This window comes from Neoarius graeffei, chromosome 26 (assembly GCF_027579695.1).
Source record: "Neoarius graeffei isolate fNeoGra1 chromosome 26, fNeoGra1.pri, whole genome shotgun sequence".
Lineage (NCBI taxonomy): Eukaryota > Metazoa > Chordata > Actinopteri > Siluriformes > Ariidae > Neoarius > Neoarius graeffei.
Genome location: NC_083594.1, coordinates 28,057,939 through 28,076,573, shown reverse-complemented (window position 1 = coordinate 28,076,573; position 18,635 = coordinate 28,057,939). Strand labels below are relative to the sequence as shown.

At 40.8% G+C, this 18,635-nt stretch overlaps 1 protein-coding gene across 1 annotated transcript in view; it reads right to left on the bottom strand.

The window, feature by feature from the left end:
* cers5 (ceramide synthase 5) overlaps positions 1 to 14,735 on the bottom strand; it is a 132,876-nt gene extending 118,141 nt beyond the window's left edge. The window contains exon 1 of the mRNA XM_060910614.1: positions 14,278 to 14,735. Coding sequence (XP_060766597.1) covers positions 14,278 to 14,450 — 173 coding nt within the window. The 5' untranslated portion in view covers positions 14,451 to 14,735. The remainder of the gene's footprint in view (positions 1 to 14,277) is intronic.
* Between the last annotated feature and the right edge of the window lie 3,900 nt (positions 14,736 to 18,635).

The following is an 18,635-nucleotide window of genomic DNA, read 5'->3' as shown; positions in this document are numbered from 1 at the left end:
CAGTGGCCGGTAAAGTTTGATATTTTGTGAAGTTAATTTTCACCCCTGTGTACAACACAGTGGGCTATTTACAAAAAGGTATATATTACTGCCTGTGCTATCTAACAGACCTACCCCAGAGGACACACCTGGCCAATCCCTGTCTGTCAATTTTCTTAAAGACATCACCTATGTGAAATCAGGGGCGGATCTAGAAAAATATTTATGGGGTGGCAAGAGGCGGGCAGGAATTTTTGAGGGGTGGCAACGTATTACAGACATGTATATATACTGAATTTAATCACAGTTTGACAACAAATAGTATGTACACACTACAAAAGGGCACGGGCTGCCATTTACAAACTCATACAGATAAACTTAATCTCATGCCTTTATTGTTCACGAAGAACACACATTCTCAGATGAGGTCTATACCGTTTCTGGACAGTTTTATACTGTATATGCAAAAGAACAGACACTAAAAAACAACAATAACACTGCTTCAAGTTCAGCATGATTTAAACCATTTACACCAGTGTCACATTTTATAGTTTTTTTCCTCACGCTTTGTAAAGGCTCACCAGTGAGCATAACATGAACTTGTCATGCCTACAACAGCTGAATGCGGCGATTTCCATGTTGCTCAGCAAAACGCTTCACAAATTTATCAAGATCTAATGCTTTTGTGCGCTTTGATTCAATGCTGAGTACAGCCAAACTTGATAGTCTCTTTTCTGTCATAGTCAACCGCAAATAAGTCTTTATGAGCCTGAGAGATGAAAAACTTCGTTCACAGGATGCACTGCTCACAGGCAAGACAACCGCTATTTTACACAACCTGAACAACTCAAAAAAAAACCATCATCATCTTGGTATGGGTCCAAAAACAGTGAACTCCATGAGAGTGGTAGGACTCTCCTGTTCCCCCTTTTTTCTGTCTAGTACTCTCATCTGATGTAACTCATGTTTAAGATCCTCAATATTTGAATCATAAGCTTCAGCCAATAGCAATGTTTTCCTTGACAGACGGTGAATCAATATTAACTTTTGTGGCCGACTTTACACAAAACTAATGTCAGACCTAGCTAACATTAGGCCAAAAAAAAAAAAAAAAAAAAAAAGTGTGTTTCAGGTAACATGAAATACTAAAATAAGGTCGGTAGGTAGGAAATTTTTTTTCTTAATTTGTTTTATTTTGTTCGAAAAAATTAACACAAGTAAACATCTTACAAAATAGCATTTTGGCACAGAATCCTTTATACCACATATCATAAAATAAGTGTTTTAAATCTTTAAACGAATAAAAAAATATCGCAAGAGTTCGAGTTATGATCTGCGGAAGCGTATTGCTGCCACACTCAAAAAAAAAAAAAAATTGGCTTAGACTCAAGTAATTACGTGAAAAGATATTGTTAACAGAGTTATCACGTTTTTACAATATATTTATCATGTAATAACATATCACGTAATTTCATGATACGAAATTATCACGTTATTTCATGATATTTTCGTGTGATAATGTGAAAACACCTTATCAAGAAATAACGTGAAAATATGGTTTAACGTCCTAGGCTAGGCTACTTCCATTAAAAGCAGACGGCCTCGCCTAGCCTACTGTAGAACTTGGGTCGAGCAAAAACACGGAGCAAAAACATGGCTGAATCCTGAATGACTCCTATTTGTATAAATAGGGGACTACATAGGCGGCAAAATGTAGTGTTTTTCCCTGCCATGGAAGTGCACTTGTATACTGAAGAGGAAACAATTTGCATTACAGCCAGGAGGGCTGACAGAAGTGGCAAAACATTTTACTTTTTATCGTTTCTTTCACAACTTGAATGCGTTGAAACAAAAAATTATGACAAACTAACGCCACTTGCACTAAAATATCGAGGGAAATTTGTAATAAAAACTTTACGGTCGGCAATTTCGACGCGGAAATTCTCGATCGGTCGGGTTACCGGAAACACACTTTTTTTTTTTTTTTCCTTACATGTATAGTTAGCTAAATAACCTTCTCCAACCTGATTTTTATCCTCTCAAAATCAGCATCGCAACTATGCTAGCACTGTTCATTCATTATAATTTCATTTTTTGATAGCTAGTTAATCCGCTTTTACCCCTTTCCTCCCGTGTCTCCTTTCCTCGCGACTCCTGGCTCCCTCGCTTCACGCCTCTCAATTTTCCAAAACAACCAATCTCTGGCGTTATCTCGTGCTGCATTCGCCACAGTCGGACATTGGAAATTCGCGCACGTAAATGTCAAATTGGCCGTAATTTTTCTTTGAATTCGTCGCTGCCAACTGGGGTAGCAGCAGGGGTGGCAAGGCTTTCTTTTAGAGTGGCATATGCCACCCCGGTAGATCCGCCCATGGTTATTCACCCCCGAGCGCGCTGGAAACTGTTCCATTGGTATTCAGATTCAGTCGCGAGATGAGGTTGCCAGATCTCTCTATAAAAAGGTGACGTTGCGGTCTGAATCTGTGGAATATTCGTAAGCGAGGACTGGCAACCAGCAGTGGGTTGTGCACCAGCTGATCAGAACTCCAATGGAAAAGAAGCGTGTTAGTAACTGTTTATCTTGATTGGCTGTAACCTTGTAAGTGAAATGTTTTGCAACAATAGCGTTGTAGCCTGCCTACCCCCCCCAAAAAAAAAAAACTCTTCGGATCTACACGATTCACACAAGTGACCTATTTTGGGACCAAAACGGCGAATTTCGCCGAAAGGTGAGGAGTTTGCATGTGTGAATGTTTGTGTAGGCTTTTAAAAAGCATGACTGAATTTTTGACCGGATCGCCTTGAGAAGTTAAATTAATGCAGCCAATCAGTGACCCAGAAACAGGCACTACCATGACCATGGACAGAATTTTTTTTTGCTACTCAGGGCTTAGTGAATGTGAAGTTGTTACTGCTGATAGATAAATAAATAAATGAGGGAGCAAGAACGGACTGGCTGAGTGCTAGGGTCTGAGGGGAAATGCAGCTCCCCAGCTGGGTATTAGAGCTTCTACGGTCATTCCTCATCACTCAGTCCCCAGTCACCCAACTAAAACTACATCAATCCCCTTTAGACCAACTAAGCTAACTGGACCATCAAATAAGCTGGCATAGACTGAAACATCCGGAGCTGAGTCACAGCAGGGGAGCAACCTGAACATGGTGACAAGATCCTAGAAGGACCCGGTGTCCTCAGTGATAAACATCATGTGACAGGGAGCCCAGGGGAAGGGGGGGGACAGGAACACCATGCTGGATTAACAGTCAGAGTTAATTGGCTGCTCATGGGTTAAAAAGGGGTGGAGAGGGATTGAGCAAGACACTGATTAAAAAGGTTTAAACAAGTTCTGAGCTTCAAAAATAGATTCAGAGTTTATCATCTTTACCTACCAGATTTACTTCTGTGTCCAGATACTATCCAGAGTAAAGCCAAATCCATGAACAATTAAAAAAAATTTATAAAAAAATTTTTTTATACAAATCCTGCCTTACATAAAAGCAGGCTTTTTGGTTCAGACTGGTTTCAGGTCGAGTGCAGCAATGACTATTGCGAACATGAGACGGCTGGGCTTAGTCTGTCCCTGTGGTCGAAATCGCTCACTCATTTCACTACTCCCTACTCATTATATATGAAATTACTATATATTGAGCTCATTGGCAAAATGGAGAAGAAAAAAAAGAAAAAAAAAAAAAAAAAGCTTGCAGATACTTGTCCATGGGCTGATATTTACATCATTACTGTCGCACAATTAAAATGTGCCAGATAAGTTGGCAGGTGGGTTTTCAAAATAATAAATACATGCATGTATTTTTGTGATACACATTATACTGAGTGCATTTCCCAGATTAATAAATACAAAGTATAGTGGTGCTTGAAAGTTTGTGAACCCTTTAGAATTTTCTATATTTCTGCATAAATGACCAAAAACATCAGATTTTCACTAGGGATGTTAACCGATGACCGTTTGACCAGTTGTTGACCGAATCAACGTCAACCGGTTAATTTTTTTTTGGTTGTCGGTGGGAAAAAAAAAAAAGCAATCGTTTTGAAGCTGCCGATTTTGGAGCGGAGAACCTGGAATTCTGTGTTGTAAACGCTTGGGCCATGCCATGCGGTGTAAGGACGACAGCTGACAAATCAGAAACACCCATTCAGTCATGTCCCGCCCCAGTTGAACACAGCTGCCACTCGGCGAAAGAAAAAAAGTGTAGACACAGGCTTTTTAGCTTACAAATTACTATTCTGTTTTTTTTTTTTTTTTTTAATTATTATGAGAAGGCACATCGAGTTTAGTCCTGCCTTGGCCAGTGCATTCTGAAAGTATGTTTCGGTCTGTAGCCAACAATGCATGTTATTGCAGATCATATCTCTCCACACAAACTAAAGGCACAGATTTCACGGCTTTTTCATGGACTGTAACGGCATTTGCTTATGTAGTAATTTTAATACAGAATTTACTCTGATTAAATTATTCAGACACTCCAACGCCCCCCCCCAAAAAAAAAAAATCGGATCTGCACGAGCCGTGAAAAAGGCGCGCCGTTTGCATCCCTGTTTAAACTCATAGGTTAACCGACTTTAACCGGCTAATGAGGTTCGGTGGTCGGTCAAGATTTTTTTTTTTAAGTTTTCGCCATCCCTAATTTTCACACAAATCCTAAAAGTAGTGTAGGTGCATTTGGGTAATTGAGTGATCAATCTCATTAAATCTGAAGGTTAATAATTAAATTGAATCAGTCTCATTGAATCATTTTCATTGAATCAGTCTCATATCATTAAAATCAGTCTCATTTATTAATACCATTAATTTTGGTGCTTAATAATAAATTACCAAACAGCTAAATTATGGTATATTCCAAATTATTATGATCACTTACCATATTACATAAATCATATGCACCTTTGAATTCTTGGAGATTGGGGACTTCAAAGATATTGGAACACAAACAGTTTCAATAATAAATGAATTTATTATAACAAAGATAAAAAATGGATAATGGCAGTTGAAATATATACAGTGAGAGGTGTGTGTGTGTGTGTGTGTGTGTGTGTGTGTGTGTGTGTGTGTGAGAGAGAGAGTGAAGACAAAAGATTAGCTTTGTGTGCTAATTAAGATGCGTTTGTGTGTGAGGCCTTGTGACCACGTGTTTCTAAGTAAAGCAAGGAAAATTAGCTTTGGTAGCTAACTAAGACAAAGGAATGCTAGCTAGCATGTGTTTGTGTGTGAAAGGCCTGGTGAGGCCTGGAGACCACGTGTTTGTGTAAGCCTAGATTAGCCTCGTGTGGCTAAGCTAAGACAAAGGGAAGCTAGCTAAGGTGGGTTTGTGAGGCATGTGGCCACGTGTGGAGGCCTAGATTAGTCTTGTGTTTAGCTAAGACAAAGGAATGCTAGCTAAGGTGTGTTTGTGTGTGGGGGGGAGGACCACCACGTGGTAAGGCCTATGGCCTAGCAAAAGAAAGGCTAGCATGGGTTGCTAGCTAAGGTGTGTTGGTGTGTGGGGGGGGAGGACCGCCATGTGTTTCTAAGACAATGGAGCACTTGCATGTGACGTCACATCCGCTCCAGATTGTAGACAAACGCCATCTTGGCGGTCAAGCGCCATATTTCCGCCGCCTTTCCGACGCTGACTTTCTTTTTTTTTTTTTGCCGAAATATTCAAAAATTACCGTGCCACAATGCCGGATACTTGCATGGCATATAAATGCCACAACAGGAGAGGTCAGAAAACGGGAAGAAAGTTTCATAGGCTGCCACGGGACCCTGACAGGCGCGCAAAATGGATTGCTGCTATCGGCCGGGCTGATCCAAACAACAAGAACAAGGCATGGGTACCGACTGGAAGGAGCGATCACTGGCGCCTGTGCAGTGACCATTTCATCTCAGGTTCGTCATGTATTTATTTCAGTATATCCATGTGGTTATTTGCAGCATAAGTTTATGACTTGCTCTAATAAAAAAAATTCCGGGAAGTGGGAGCCTGAGAAAAGAGGGTTGGGTCTTTAGCGGTGTGGTACGAAAAAAAAACAGTAAAGAACTTATAAGAATGTCTTAGTAGTAAATCCTTATAAATATAAGGATCAATCCTTATAAGGACTTATAAATAAATATGCCCACACATCTTTAATTCTAAGAATTATGATTTATCAGTATTGCTAATTAAGGTAAAAACTAAGGAAATTAAACTGGACAAATACGTTTTTATTTCATTAAGCAGGTTTACCATATATACAGTAATAGTGATAGACTACTGATACTTGATCTAACTGATAATATAAAATATTCAACCATAATCGGCTGGTCAGTGCTATGCTAGATACTACTGATATATCTAGCATCAGTTAAGTGACTTACCCGGCCAATGACGATAGTTTTTTTCTTCTTTACAAGATGCCACATCTTAGGGGGGCTGACAAATCCTGAATTTCTGTAGAGATAACTCTCCAGAGATTTATAAGCACGCAGTGCTTCACTACTGAACAGCGAAGGAAAGTTGATTAGGTAATTATGCACGTCTGGGTATTCCACCTCCGGCAGTTCAAGATCCACTGACATGAAAACTCCGTCCGGTAAGCCATAAGGGTCACAAATCTGTAGACCGTTTATTTTAGACGTATATCTAATTATCTGTGCATTAGAAAAATGAGCCGTGTAGTCTGTCGGTTGAAAGTGATCCATTCTGTACACGAGTGCAGCAGTATTCAGCTGTGTTGTTGCCCGACAAGATGGCGTCTGTGTACTTTCCGGTCACGTGACTGCAAGATCTCTATACACTTAGCTTTGGATGCTAATGGGACAAAAGAAATTAGCCGTAGGCTAAATTCACTAGCTTATAACAGTAATGAATCCACTGAAACCTTGATAAGGTCAAAATGTGTGATAAAGAAATTAAAGTGTTAGTGAGGAATAAAGAGAAGCATGCACAGCCTATCTATTAAACAAGTGAGAGAACATAGAACAATTAATTCAATTCGACACGCTGCGTGTCTACAGTGTAAACAAACCGTTCCTGAGTTTAAATTCACACTACTTCAATAAAAGCTAATTCCTAAGACTAGGTTTTTTGATTATGCCCAAAAATGCCAGTCTTACACGAGATTATGAAAAGATGTCCCGAGACTTTTGGAGTTTTCACCGTTGTGGAGATCTCCGTGAAGCACAGGGAATTTCTTGGAGAGGCTGAGTTCACAGGAGCCCATAGAGACTTCTGTAGAAACTAGAAAACAAAGAATTCTTGGTCCGACGCTTCGTAGCTCGTGGGAAGGAAATCTTTGTAGAACAAGGTGCACAGCGCTTTGTTAAAAAAGGGTCCAGCCGCTCTCTTAACTTTGAAATAAACTGCTTTTGGGCGGCAGTCGTGACGTCACTTCTAATACGAATAAAACCGGTTGTAACTCGACTTGAGTTAAAGATCGCGCGACTTTGGAGTCTACCTTGGCCAAGGGTAAGAAAGAAATCGCACTAAATCGTGGATCTTGCAAGAAAGAGGTCTTTTTGGGTTTGCTCGTGGAGCGAATCCTCTTTGTATCCAGACGGAAAGAGGAGGAAGCGGAAACGTGTTCCGTTACTTATGCCTTCATGGTGGATGTGATGTTGGGGATCCCGCCCACGCGTGACGTAGGTCAACGCAGAAGTTGGCTGATGGGAAATGTAGTTTTTAAAAGGGACTGTACCTACAGCAGATAAAGAGAACCCAGTTGAGACAAATGAGAAACATATACTTGGTCATTTATATATTGAGGAAAATTATCCAATATTACATATCTGTGTGGCAAAAGTATGTGAACCTCTAGGATTAGCAGTTAATTTGAAGGTGAAATTAGAGTCAGGTGTGTTCAATCAATTGGATGACAATCAGGTGTGAGTGGGCACCGTTTTATTTAAAGAACAGGGATCAAAGTCTGATCTTCACAACACGTTTGTAGAAGTGTATCATGGCACGAACAAAGGAGATTTCTGAGGACCTCAGAAAAAGCATTGTTGATGCTCATCAGGCTGGAAAAGGTTACAAACCCATCTCTAAAGCGTTTGGACTCCACCAATCCACAATTAGACAGATTGTGTACAAATGGAGGAAATTCAAGACCATTGTTACCCTCCCCAAGAGTGGTCGACCAACGAAGATCACGCCAAGAGCAAGGCGTGTAATAGTCAGCGAGGTCACAAAGGACCCCAGGGTAACTTCTAAGCAACTGAAGGCTTCTCTCACATTGGCTAATATTAAATGTTCATGAGTCCACCATCAGGAGAACACTGAACAACAAGGGTGTGCATGGCAGGGTTGTAAGGAGAAAGCCACTGCTCTCCAAAAAGAACATTGCTGCCCATCTGCAGTTTGCTAAAGGATCACGTGGACAAGCCAGAAGGCTATTGGAAAAATGTTTTGTGGACAGAGGAGACCAAAATAGAACTTTTTGGTTTAAATGAGAAGCGTCATGTTTGGAGAAAAGAAAACACTGCATTCCAGCATAAGAACCTTATCCCATCTGTGAAACATGGTGGTGGTAGTATCATGGTTTGTGCCTGTTTTGCTGCATCTGGGCCAGGGTGACTTGCCATCATTGATGGAACAATGAATTCTGAATTATACCAACAAATCCTAAAGGAAAAAGTCAAGACATTTGTCTTTGAACTGAATCTCAAGAGAAGGTGGGTCATGCAGCAAGACAACGACCCTAAGCACACAAGTCGTTCTACCAAAGAATGGTTAAAGAAAGTTAATGTTTTGGAATGGCCAAGTCAAAGTCCTGACCTTAATCCAATCGAAATGTTGTGGAAGGACCTGAAGCGAGCAGTTCATGTGAGGAAACCCGCCAACATCCCAAAGTTGAAGCTGTTCTTTACAGAGGAATGGGCTAAAATTCCTCCGAGCCAGTGTGCAGGACTGATCAACAGTTACCGGAAACATTTAGTTGCAGTTATTGCTGCACAAGGGGGTCACACCAGATACTGAAAGCAAAGGTTCACATACTTTTGCCACTCACAGATATGTAATATTGGATCATTTTCCTCAATAAATAAATGACCAAGTATATTATTTTTGTCTCACGTTTAACTGGGTTCTCTTTATCTACTTTTAGGACTTGTGTGGAAATCTGATGTTTTAGGTCATATTTATGCAGAAATATATAAAATTCTAAAGGGCTCATAAACTTTCAAGCACCACTGTACCTGCATCTTTCAGTTCTTTTAAATTAAAGGTTGAATACTTTCTTCTTTGCCATTGCCTTTTATTAAATCAAATGAGACTTTTAATTTGATTCCTTTCAGCGCAACTGCAATGCATGAAGGGATACATTGCTTGGTTAGTGACACTACTTTTCATGATGCATTGTGGGATACTTTGAGCGCACTATATAGGGTGTAATAATCCTTACTACCGTTTCGGACAGCACTACAAAAATGGCGTCCTCACTATATAGTGAGTAGGGAAAGATTTCGGACACAGGGCGCGATTACGACTGTGGGTGTGAGATTATGGTACGTGCAGTCACCAAGCTGAATCTTAAGTGATTTTTGAACCGAGTACATAAGGGTGAACACCTGATTACTGGCATGAGCATGTGATAATTTTTAGGCTGCATGTGTGGTCATTTTTTTTTCCAGCCGAGTATGTGATGATTATTGGCATGAGCATGCAAGCTCTGACAATATACTAAAACTGAAAGTAAAACGCCTCCAACTATGCACTTTAATTTACATAGAGTTCCTTAACATCTTGTTGGGACTGGCTCACCCAGCTAGGCTCAAGAGAGCCCATACTATACATATTTTAAAGGTGCACTGAGATACTGCACCTACTCTGCACTGAGAGACTTTTATAGAACCAGTGGAACCGGACTCGAAACTATCAAAAGACTCCACTGTAATAGAAAAGAGCAAGATAGCATCAGTATCACTAACTCGTTCCTTAAAGCATATACGCAGAGCCATGGCCTCACTTTCATTTATAAATGCCTTGAGACCTCAAGAATGGCACAGGAATAGTTTTAGGCGTTAACAATATATCTAATATAGTCGTTTTTATGATTAAAGTGATTCATATAGGTAGCGGTCTGAGTGAATGACCTTGACGTCCGTAACGTCACAAAGTCTATTGGTCTCATCGCCATTTCCACTATATTAAAAAAACAGAGCTGACTACAATTCTGATCCTCCATTTTGAGCTAATTTATCACCATGCCACGTAGATGTGTTTTTGGCCGGTGCAGCAACACGACAGAAGCAAGATTTACGTTGCATTCATGGTCCAAGAATGTTCAAACTGCAAAAATTTGGACAGGTTTTGCGAGAAGTTCACAGACACATTGGGCAGCAATGAAGTGGTCTCTCCTCTGCACATTGTACTGAAGACTCATACGAGACCTCTGATCTGTTGAGGAGCGTTGGCTATAAGCCCGTATTGAAAGAGGGTGCAGTACCAACAATTACAGGAAAATAAAATGTGAATGGTTGTCTGTGTCCATGTGTCAGCCCTGTGATGACCTGGCGACTTGTCCAGGGTGTACCCCGGCTTCTGCCAGTAGTCAGCTTGGATAGGCTCCAGCTTGCCTGCGACCCTGTAGAACAGGATAAAGCGGCTAGAGATAATGAGATGAGATGAAAACTACAAGTTTTTTTTTTTTAAAAAGGAAGGCGAGTTCAGTTGCACCAGTTCTCTCGGAGTGAGCCGAGGGTTGTTGCTAAAACCCGGGACAGGACATCGCTCGGGCAGTAACCTCCCCGCAGTTGTTGCTAAAACCGGTGACATCCCATTCCGTCCAGGGTTTTAGTAATTGCCTGAGCCCAGCAGTAATGGCGAACTACACAGTATGAAGAAAAACGTGAATGAGTGGAGCAGCCGTTTTATTTCTAACTGGATATTGCGGCCATCTCGCCCTTACATAGAAGTAGTGAATGAATGGAGAACTGAACAAACAACTGAAAGTCAGATTGCTTTAAAAACAATCAGCCTTCAAGAAGCAAGAACACAGATGGGTAAGCTCTGACTCTCATTTGGATTTTAAAACATTGTTTATCTGCATTTAGATTAATACATGTAACTTGTATTGTATATTTAAGTTACCAGTATAAGATTATTTAATTTGCTTCAGAATGTGATTGTCTCAGTTCATCTGATTATTTAATTAGCCTTTTACGTTTTATCAGTGAAAAACGCATGCATGTACATGTATGTTACATAAGTTATAACACCTATCCTGTTTTAATGAGAGTCAACCCACAATCAATGAAGTCAAATCAGTTTTAGTTGAGCAAGTCAACTCAACTAAAGACGGTATTTCTTCCTTTTACCATTAATTTTTATTTATATGACTAAGTCACTTGGTCTATAGATAGTTTTCACATGACGTCACAGAGTCGGGGATTCCCTGGTGGCGGCCATCTTGGAGGGCTAGCTTACCATACGGGTCACTGAGCACACATTGTAGCACGCGAGTTACATTCATTTATATACATTATTTATAGTTACATTACTATTTAAAGCTAGCAATGGTGCACACCTGTTGTATTCACGGCTGTCGTAATAGATCAGATGAAGAAGTCAAGCGGAGCTTTTATGGAATTCCCACTGTACGGGAGCACGAAGGCAGCAAACAAACTCAGCATACAAAGGAGAAATCTATGGCTTGCGAGAATCAACCGCAAGGATTATCAGCCTTCCAAACACAGCAAAGTCTGCTCCGATCATTTTATAAGTGGCAAGTTGTTTAAATAAACAATCAATTGTGTTTAAGTTTGTTTTTGGAAACCAAAACATCGTGTAAACAATCTCTGGAGAATGCCTAACTGGAACCACTGAGTGTACGTTTACATTGTAATGTACACTTAATATCGCTCGTTTGTCACGTTTCTATTTGACACTTGTCACATCACTCATGCAAGGGTCATTTTTGAAAAACATTTTAGGTCTATTCTGTATGATTTAATTTGTGTTTGGGACACAAACAGCGCGCCTTTTGGCAGATGCCGCCTGAATCGCACAGATCCGGGGGGTTTTTTTTGGGGGGGGGGAGGGGCATTGGAGTGTCTGATTATAATTTCAAAGTAAATTCTGTATTAAAATGACTAAATAAGCAAATCCGTTACAGTTCATGAAACAGAAAGTATAAGGATGAGAAAAAAACAGTTTAAATCGGGAAGCTGCGCACATTTGTGCAGCCCGAGCGGTGTGCAGGACTGCGCAAATGTGCACAGCTTCCCGATTTAAACTGTTTTTTCTCATCCTTATACTTCCTGTTTCATGGACTGGAACTGATTTGCTTATTTAGTAATTTTAATACAGAATTTACTTTGAAATTACAATCAGACACACTCCCAACACCCCCCCTAAAAAAAAAAAAACCCGGATCTGCGCGATTCAGGCGGCATCCGCCAAAAGGCGCGCTGTAAAGTTGTATATATCAGACAGCCTTTAAAGGTTGATGAAGTCAGTTTCAGGCTTTGGAGCAGGCTTTGGCAGTTTCAGGCTTTGGCAGCCCTGCATAGTCACTTGAAAATGCATCTTTGTCCACTTCGTAGGGGTCAATTCCCCCAATCAAGGCCAGTTTGGCTGCATATCGTTGTCGTGAGATGTCGTGTAATGTATCTATATACTTCTGTTTGCTTGATTTTGCCAACATTGATCTTTATTTTAGAAAACTGACTGTATAACTTCATAAATTCGTTCGAGATAACGTAGCTGGTAGTGGTGATGGTCCGTTTTGTTTGCCCTCCAAGATGGCAGCTGGGGGGCGTTCCCCGGAATGCCGTGACGTCAGTGAAAACTATCTATAGCTGTAAAAGGCCTCAGCGTTAAAACCAGTTCCTGCTATGATGTCACGCACTCAGGGCTGGCTGGCTCAGCGGGGCAGCGCGAATGCCAACTTTGCGGTCAATTTTAACTCTCAATAATATATATTGTTTATTCCCATTTATGCAGCATACTAGAGTCAAGGATGGAGATACTATCCGCTCAGAAATTTATTTAAAAATAAAGGCTCTGTGTATCTCCTTTAAGAAAAGTTTTCTTAGCATTATGCAAGGCATACCACTGAGGGACCTATTATTTAAAATGTCAACACTGGTTTCAATAAGAGACAGGTAAACATTTAACATCCCTTTTACGGAATAATAAGCTGACCATACTTTCAGGAAAAAAAAAAAAAGACGACTCATTTTCACAATGACGCCCACGGCTTTGTGCAACGTTAACACTTTGTTGTAAATTAAAGTCAGTTTGCAATGTCAATTTAGAATCCTGAAACAATCCTGATTTGAACTTTAATCTTGTATAGAGTCGAAAATCAGGCAGGTAAACATACTCTGGTGAAAAAGTTCATATTCAAAACATTTATGCAAACAGAAACCACCATGTAAAATATAATTTCTGAGTACAAAATACAATGTGGTGGAGTCTTATAACCAACTTGCAGTTAGTAGCCAGTCGCTCCAGGCCACACAGATTTTTGCATGCGTGTTTGGGTCCTCATAGTTTGAGACAACAAACTATAGTCTTCTTAGACACATCACAAGACAAGCAAATCATCCCCCAACTCTTGAGCAGGCTTTCAATTGTAAGTCTCAGTAGCATTCAAAGTTGTTAGAGGAGTGGTTCAAAGGGAAAGAAGTCAGATACACAAATGTCTACTTCATATACCATACCTAAACAAGCAGCTAAGGCATGCTGATACGCAATTTTTTCCTCTTTCATGAGGGATTTGGCTAGTAAACCTAACAGGTAATGGAAACTCATAGCCACCAATTAGCATCACACAAACTGCATAGTGAATATGACATATACCTGAAAACATCTTTTTTTTATGTCCGAGTATGAATGGCATGCCTCCTCATTCCCTTAAGACTTTAGCCATTTATTCATTCATTTACTCCACACAACAGCAATTAATACCTAACCAAGATTAAGCTCAACAAATCAATTCAAAACACACAAACACTTCCTTTAGATTTGTGGAGCTGCAAGTCAACGTTTTCATCTGAAAGGAAACGCTGAAGCTGTGTCTTAACCTGCATACTGCCAAACTAAATAGCACGCTGAAATATTATACTAAAGATGAGGCGAAACCCTACAGGTTGTCAGTACTAGCGCACTTAATAGTATGTCAGAACAATACACTGAGACGGACTGATACTTTAATACACTAACTCAAAACTGACGTAGGCTAGTCATAGATGGCTAGTTAGCTTAGTTGCGCACCGCCCCCTTTTTCCCTCCTTCTCCCCCTTGTTTTACATGGATACCTTTTCAAGCCGGTTTGACAACCATTTCATAAGATTTTATTTCTTTAAACAACTTTCATACCTTTCGAAAAATATCCTAACAGCGAATAAGCCCAAGGCCATCGGGAAAGCACTGAGTAAGTGCCCGGCTCGAGGGTACTCCACCCCGGGCGCGGGATTCGCCAGGTCCGCCCAGCTCACGTTGTGAGGAAGCCAGAAGTCCTCGCTCCAAAACCAGGCTGAGAGAGCAGCCATGTTACGGAAAAATAAAATGTAAATACCTGGTTCTTGGAGAAAGATATGTAAAGTAACTAGCTAAAGACAAAAAAAAAAATACAGAGGGGGTTTAACGTAACTGTTCGCCGCCCCCTATTACTGCAGATAACAGCAAACGTGTACTGAAGTAAAGCTCCATCGACAGCTGCTTTCCACACCCGTATACTGGGTTGCCAGATCGGAGCGAATCTTTGCAGCCTGGTTGCCAGATTGGATGATTTTCGACAATAATCAGAACTTAAGAGCCGTACACAGATAAAGCGATTCGCTTGTCACAAGGGGCAACCTCCGGTGCTGAAAAGTGAAGCCAATGCGGAAATGCTAAAATCCGCAGTTCCTCTAATGGCCACTTGAGGCTGGTTCCAAAAGCGAGTCAATTCCCATAGACCCCCATGTTAAAATGTCCAACTTTCCAGCGAAAACAAACGTTTTCAAGCCTGGTACAAAAAACGGTTTGGGTCTCTATAGCTATTTTCCCCCTTCATGACAACTGTATGGGGGGGGCAACAGTTTAAATTATATTGAGCATAATTGGGACAGGGCAGATTTGAGTGACAGCTGGGTTAGTGTCATCTTTTAAGCCACTAGCTGGCATTACCTCAAAACTCAAGCCAAATTCACCACAGGTCATGGATTTATGGAAATAATTTATGGAGCCAGTGAGGTTGTTTTGTTTTGTTTTGTAAACCAGCCATTGAAGTTATGGTCTGTTTTTTTGTTTTGTTTTTTATGGAGCAGTTTCTTTTAGTTTAGCCAGTAGCTTGTTGGCTAGCTTGCATGGCTAGCTTGTTAGCTTTGAGGTTACTACTAACCTCAAAGCTAACAAGCTAGCTATGCAAGCTAGCCAACAAGCTACTGGCTAAACTAAAAGAAACCGCTCCATAAACATAACATAAGCATGTTCCAGCCGTACTGTTCCAGCAGCCAGGTTTCACTATCCCTGCCCCTTCTCCATTTATGGACCAGCCTGGAGTTAGGCAGAGTCAGGCACTGCCAAGATGGCAATGCCAGTAGCCTCCTTATTTGAGCTTCAAACCCGCTCTTCAGAAATCCTATGAGTGGTGTCACAGAGGCTTTTCCCATTATTTTTACAGTCCATGGCTTGTCATGTATTGCTGATACCCCTTTTTGACCAATAGGGAACGGGTTCCATTTTTGTTGGTGTATCAAATTTTAAACCGTTCAGAGCATTTTGAATAAAAAATGAATTGGTTCAGAACCTGAAAAGTTGGTTCCCAGTTAGAACCAAAATATAGCTGGTTTTTCCAGCACAAACCATGATGACATCAGTGGGTGTGTCATTAGTTTGGAAAAGATGCAGAGCACAGCAATAGAGAATGCAACGGAAAAGGATACATCTTCAGAAAAAATGGACCAAAAACAAATATATGTAATAACAGAACAAACACTGACAGGGAATCGATGCACATTGCCATCTTGCTACTACTGTTTACTCCTGTTGTGCGTTGTGCAACACCCTCCATTTATGAAGCATCTTTGATTACAACAGTTCCACTCAAAACTGTTGAAGGCATGGGTCGGTTGGTACAAATGTTCAAAGAATCCTGAATGGAACCAGTTCAAGAACTCATTCCCTGTTGGTTGAAAAGGAAGTCCAGCCTCTTGTAGTCTCTTGTATATTTTTTACCCCAAATGTTTCCAAGTGAAACAAGCTGTAGCTGGCTAGTTTGCTACAAGACCATAATATTGCTACTGTAATGCATGTAGACAGAGCTATGCTTCAATAGTGACAAATGACCCACATTTAATTTCTTTTAGTTCTCAGATAGGACAGTTTAGTTCTCAGATAGGTGAAACCAAAAAGCCAAGATAGGTGAAACCAAAAGTTTCACCAAAGTAACAAATCAGTAGTCTTGCCATTAAATAAATAAACTTCCACGTTGATGTGGTTGAAATGGTAGGAAGTTGTGGACATTATATCCTTGTGGTAAACATTTGGGGAACTCAGTCAATTCAAGTCAAGTCAAATCAAGATTATTTGTATAGCGCTTTTAACAATAAATATTGTCGCAAAGCAGCTTTACACAATTTGAATGACTTAAAACATGAGCTAATTTTATCCCTAATCTATCCTTAATCTATCCCCAATGAGCAAGCCTGTGGCGACGGTGGCAAGGAAAAACTCCCTCAGATGACATGAGGAAGAAACCTCGAGAGGAACCAGACTCAAAAGGGAACCCATCCTCATTTGGGCAACAACAGACAACATGAGTATAACATAAACAGTTTTAACATGAAGTCAGTTTCGTTGATGTTATAAACTCTTCACTGATGGTAAACTTGAGTGCAAAACTGTTCATGACAACTGCAGTCCTAAAGTCAGCAAGTCAACTGTAGTCCTCAGCCATAAAAGCATTACTGTAAGTGTCCAGAGCATCCTCCAAGTGTGACTTTCAACTGTCCACATGGGGCCGTCCTCCACAGGAGCAATGCGATGAGACTCCAACCAGACACAGGGCACCAGGATGGATCAGGCAGGTCTGAGGAGCAGAAGAGATCAGCATCTCGATCCCAGGACCAACATGTAACTCAAAGGGACAGATCGGGGGAGAGAGAGAGAGAGAGAGAGAGAGAGAACACAGGTTTTTAGGTATGCCCAATGTCACCTAAATAAGTAGGAACAATATACATATTGCACTGAGTACAATGGTGGCACAGCGGTGCAGTGAGTAGTGTTTCTGCCTTATACTTCTATGACATGGTCAAAAATTTGTGGACACCAGACCATCACACTCATATATGGGTCTTCCTCAACCTGTTGCCACAGAGTTGGAAGCACTCAATTGTATAAGATGTCTTAAGTATCCTATGTATGTTGTAGCATTACAGTTTCCCTTCTCTGAAGCCCAAACCTGTTCGAGCATAACAATACACCTGTGCACAAAGCAAGCTCCATAATGACATGATTTGTCAAGGTTGGAGTGGAAGAAATCAAGTGGCTGGCACAGAGCCCTGACCTCAGCCCTGCTAATCATTGATGGGATGAACTGGAATGCCGACTGTGCCCCAGGGTTTCCCACCCAGCAGTGCCTGACCTCACTAATGCTCTTGTAGCTGAATGAGTAAATCTCCAAATATAGTGGAAAACATTTTCAGAAGAGTGGAGGTTATTATAACAGCAAGTCCAGGGAAGACTAAATCTGGAATGGTTTGTTCAGAAAGCACATATGAGTGTAATGGTCAGGTGTACACAATTTTTTTGGCCATATTTTGTAACTCCTGTCTTTGTAGGTTTCCTCTGGATTTTCTGCTTTCCTTCTGGAAGATAACGGCGAGAATAAATGTGTCCCTAGTGTGTGAATGAGTGTGCATGTGATCAACTAGCATCCAATCCAAGATGTATACAGGGTGTATCACGGCCATTGGTCCTGGGAAAGGACCCGGCTCCACCACCACCCTGACTAGGTGAAGAAGAAGAAGCCTTTATTTGTCACATGTACACTCAAACACAGTGAAATTCCTCCTCTGCATTTAACCCATCTGAAGCAGTGAACACCCACATGCATGCACAAGTGAGCAATGAGCACACATATACCCAGAGCAGTGGGCAGTTTGGTTACAGCACCTAGGGAGCAGTTGGGGGTGAGTTGCCTTGCTCAAGAGGAAGGGGAAAGAAAGTGATCATTCACTCTAGTGGAGCAAATCGTGCACTTTGTGATATAAGCATGAAACTTGTCACGATTGTTGCTGATAGGTCACTTTTTCAGAAAAAAGTGCTAGCCACGAAAAAAATCAACATGGTGGCCATTTTTTCAAGATGGCCGCCAGACGTGTCCCTGTTTTGTGGTTTTGCTAAAAAAACACAGTGCAAATTATATGAACATGAAATTTGGCAATAATGTTCTGTGTAGGTCATGTAATCAGCTAAAAGTGCTAGCCCCCCAAAAAATTCAATATGGCGGCCATTTTTTCAAGATGGTCGCCAAAAAATCCCCCGTTAGTGGTCTTGCTCTGGTGTCAAAGTACAAAAGATGAATTCAATGAAACATTTTTGATTTATTGCCATTATAATACTGAATTACATGCAGAAAAACAGAATGATTGCACAATTAGCCAATCTGGTATGATGAAAAGCCTATTTTTCACAGTGGATAATCTTGTGAAACCCTTACATTCCAATGCTTTTTTGGGAAAATTCCCATA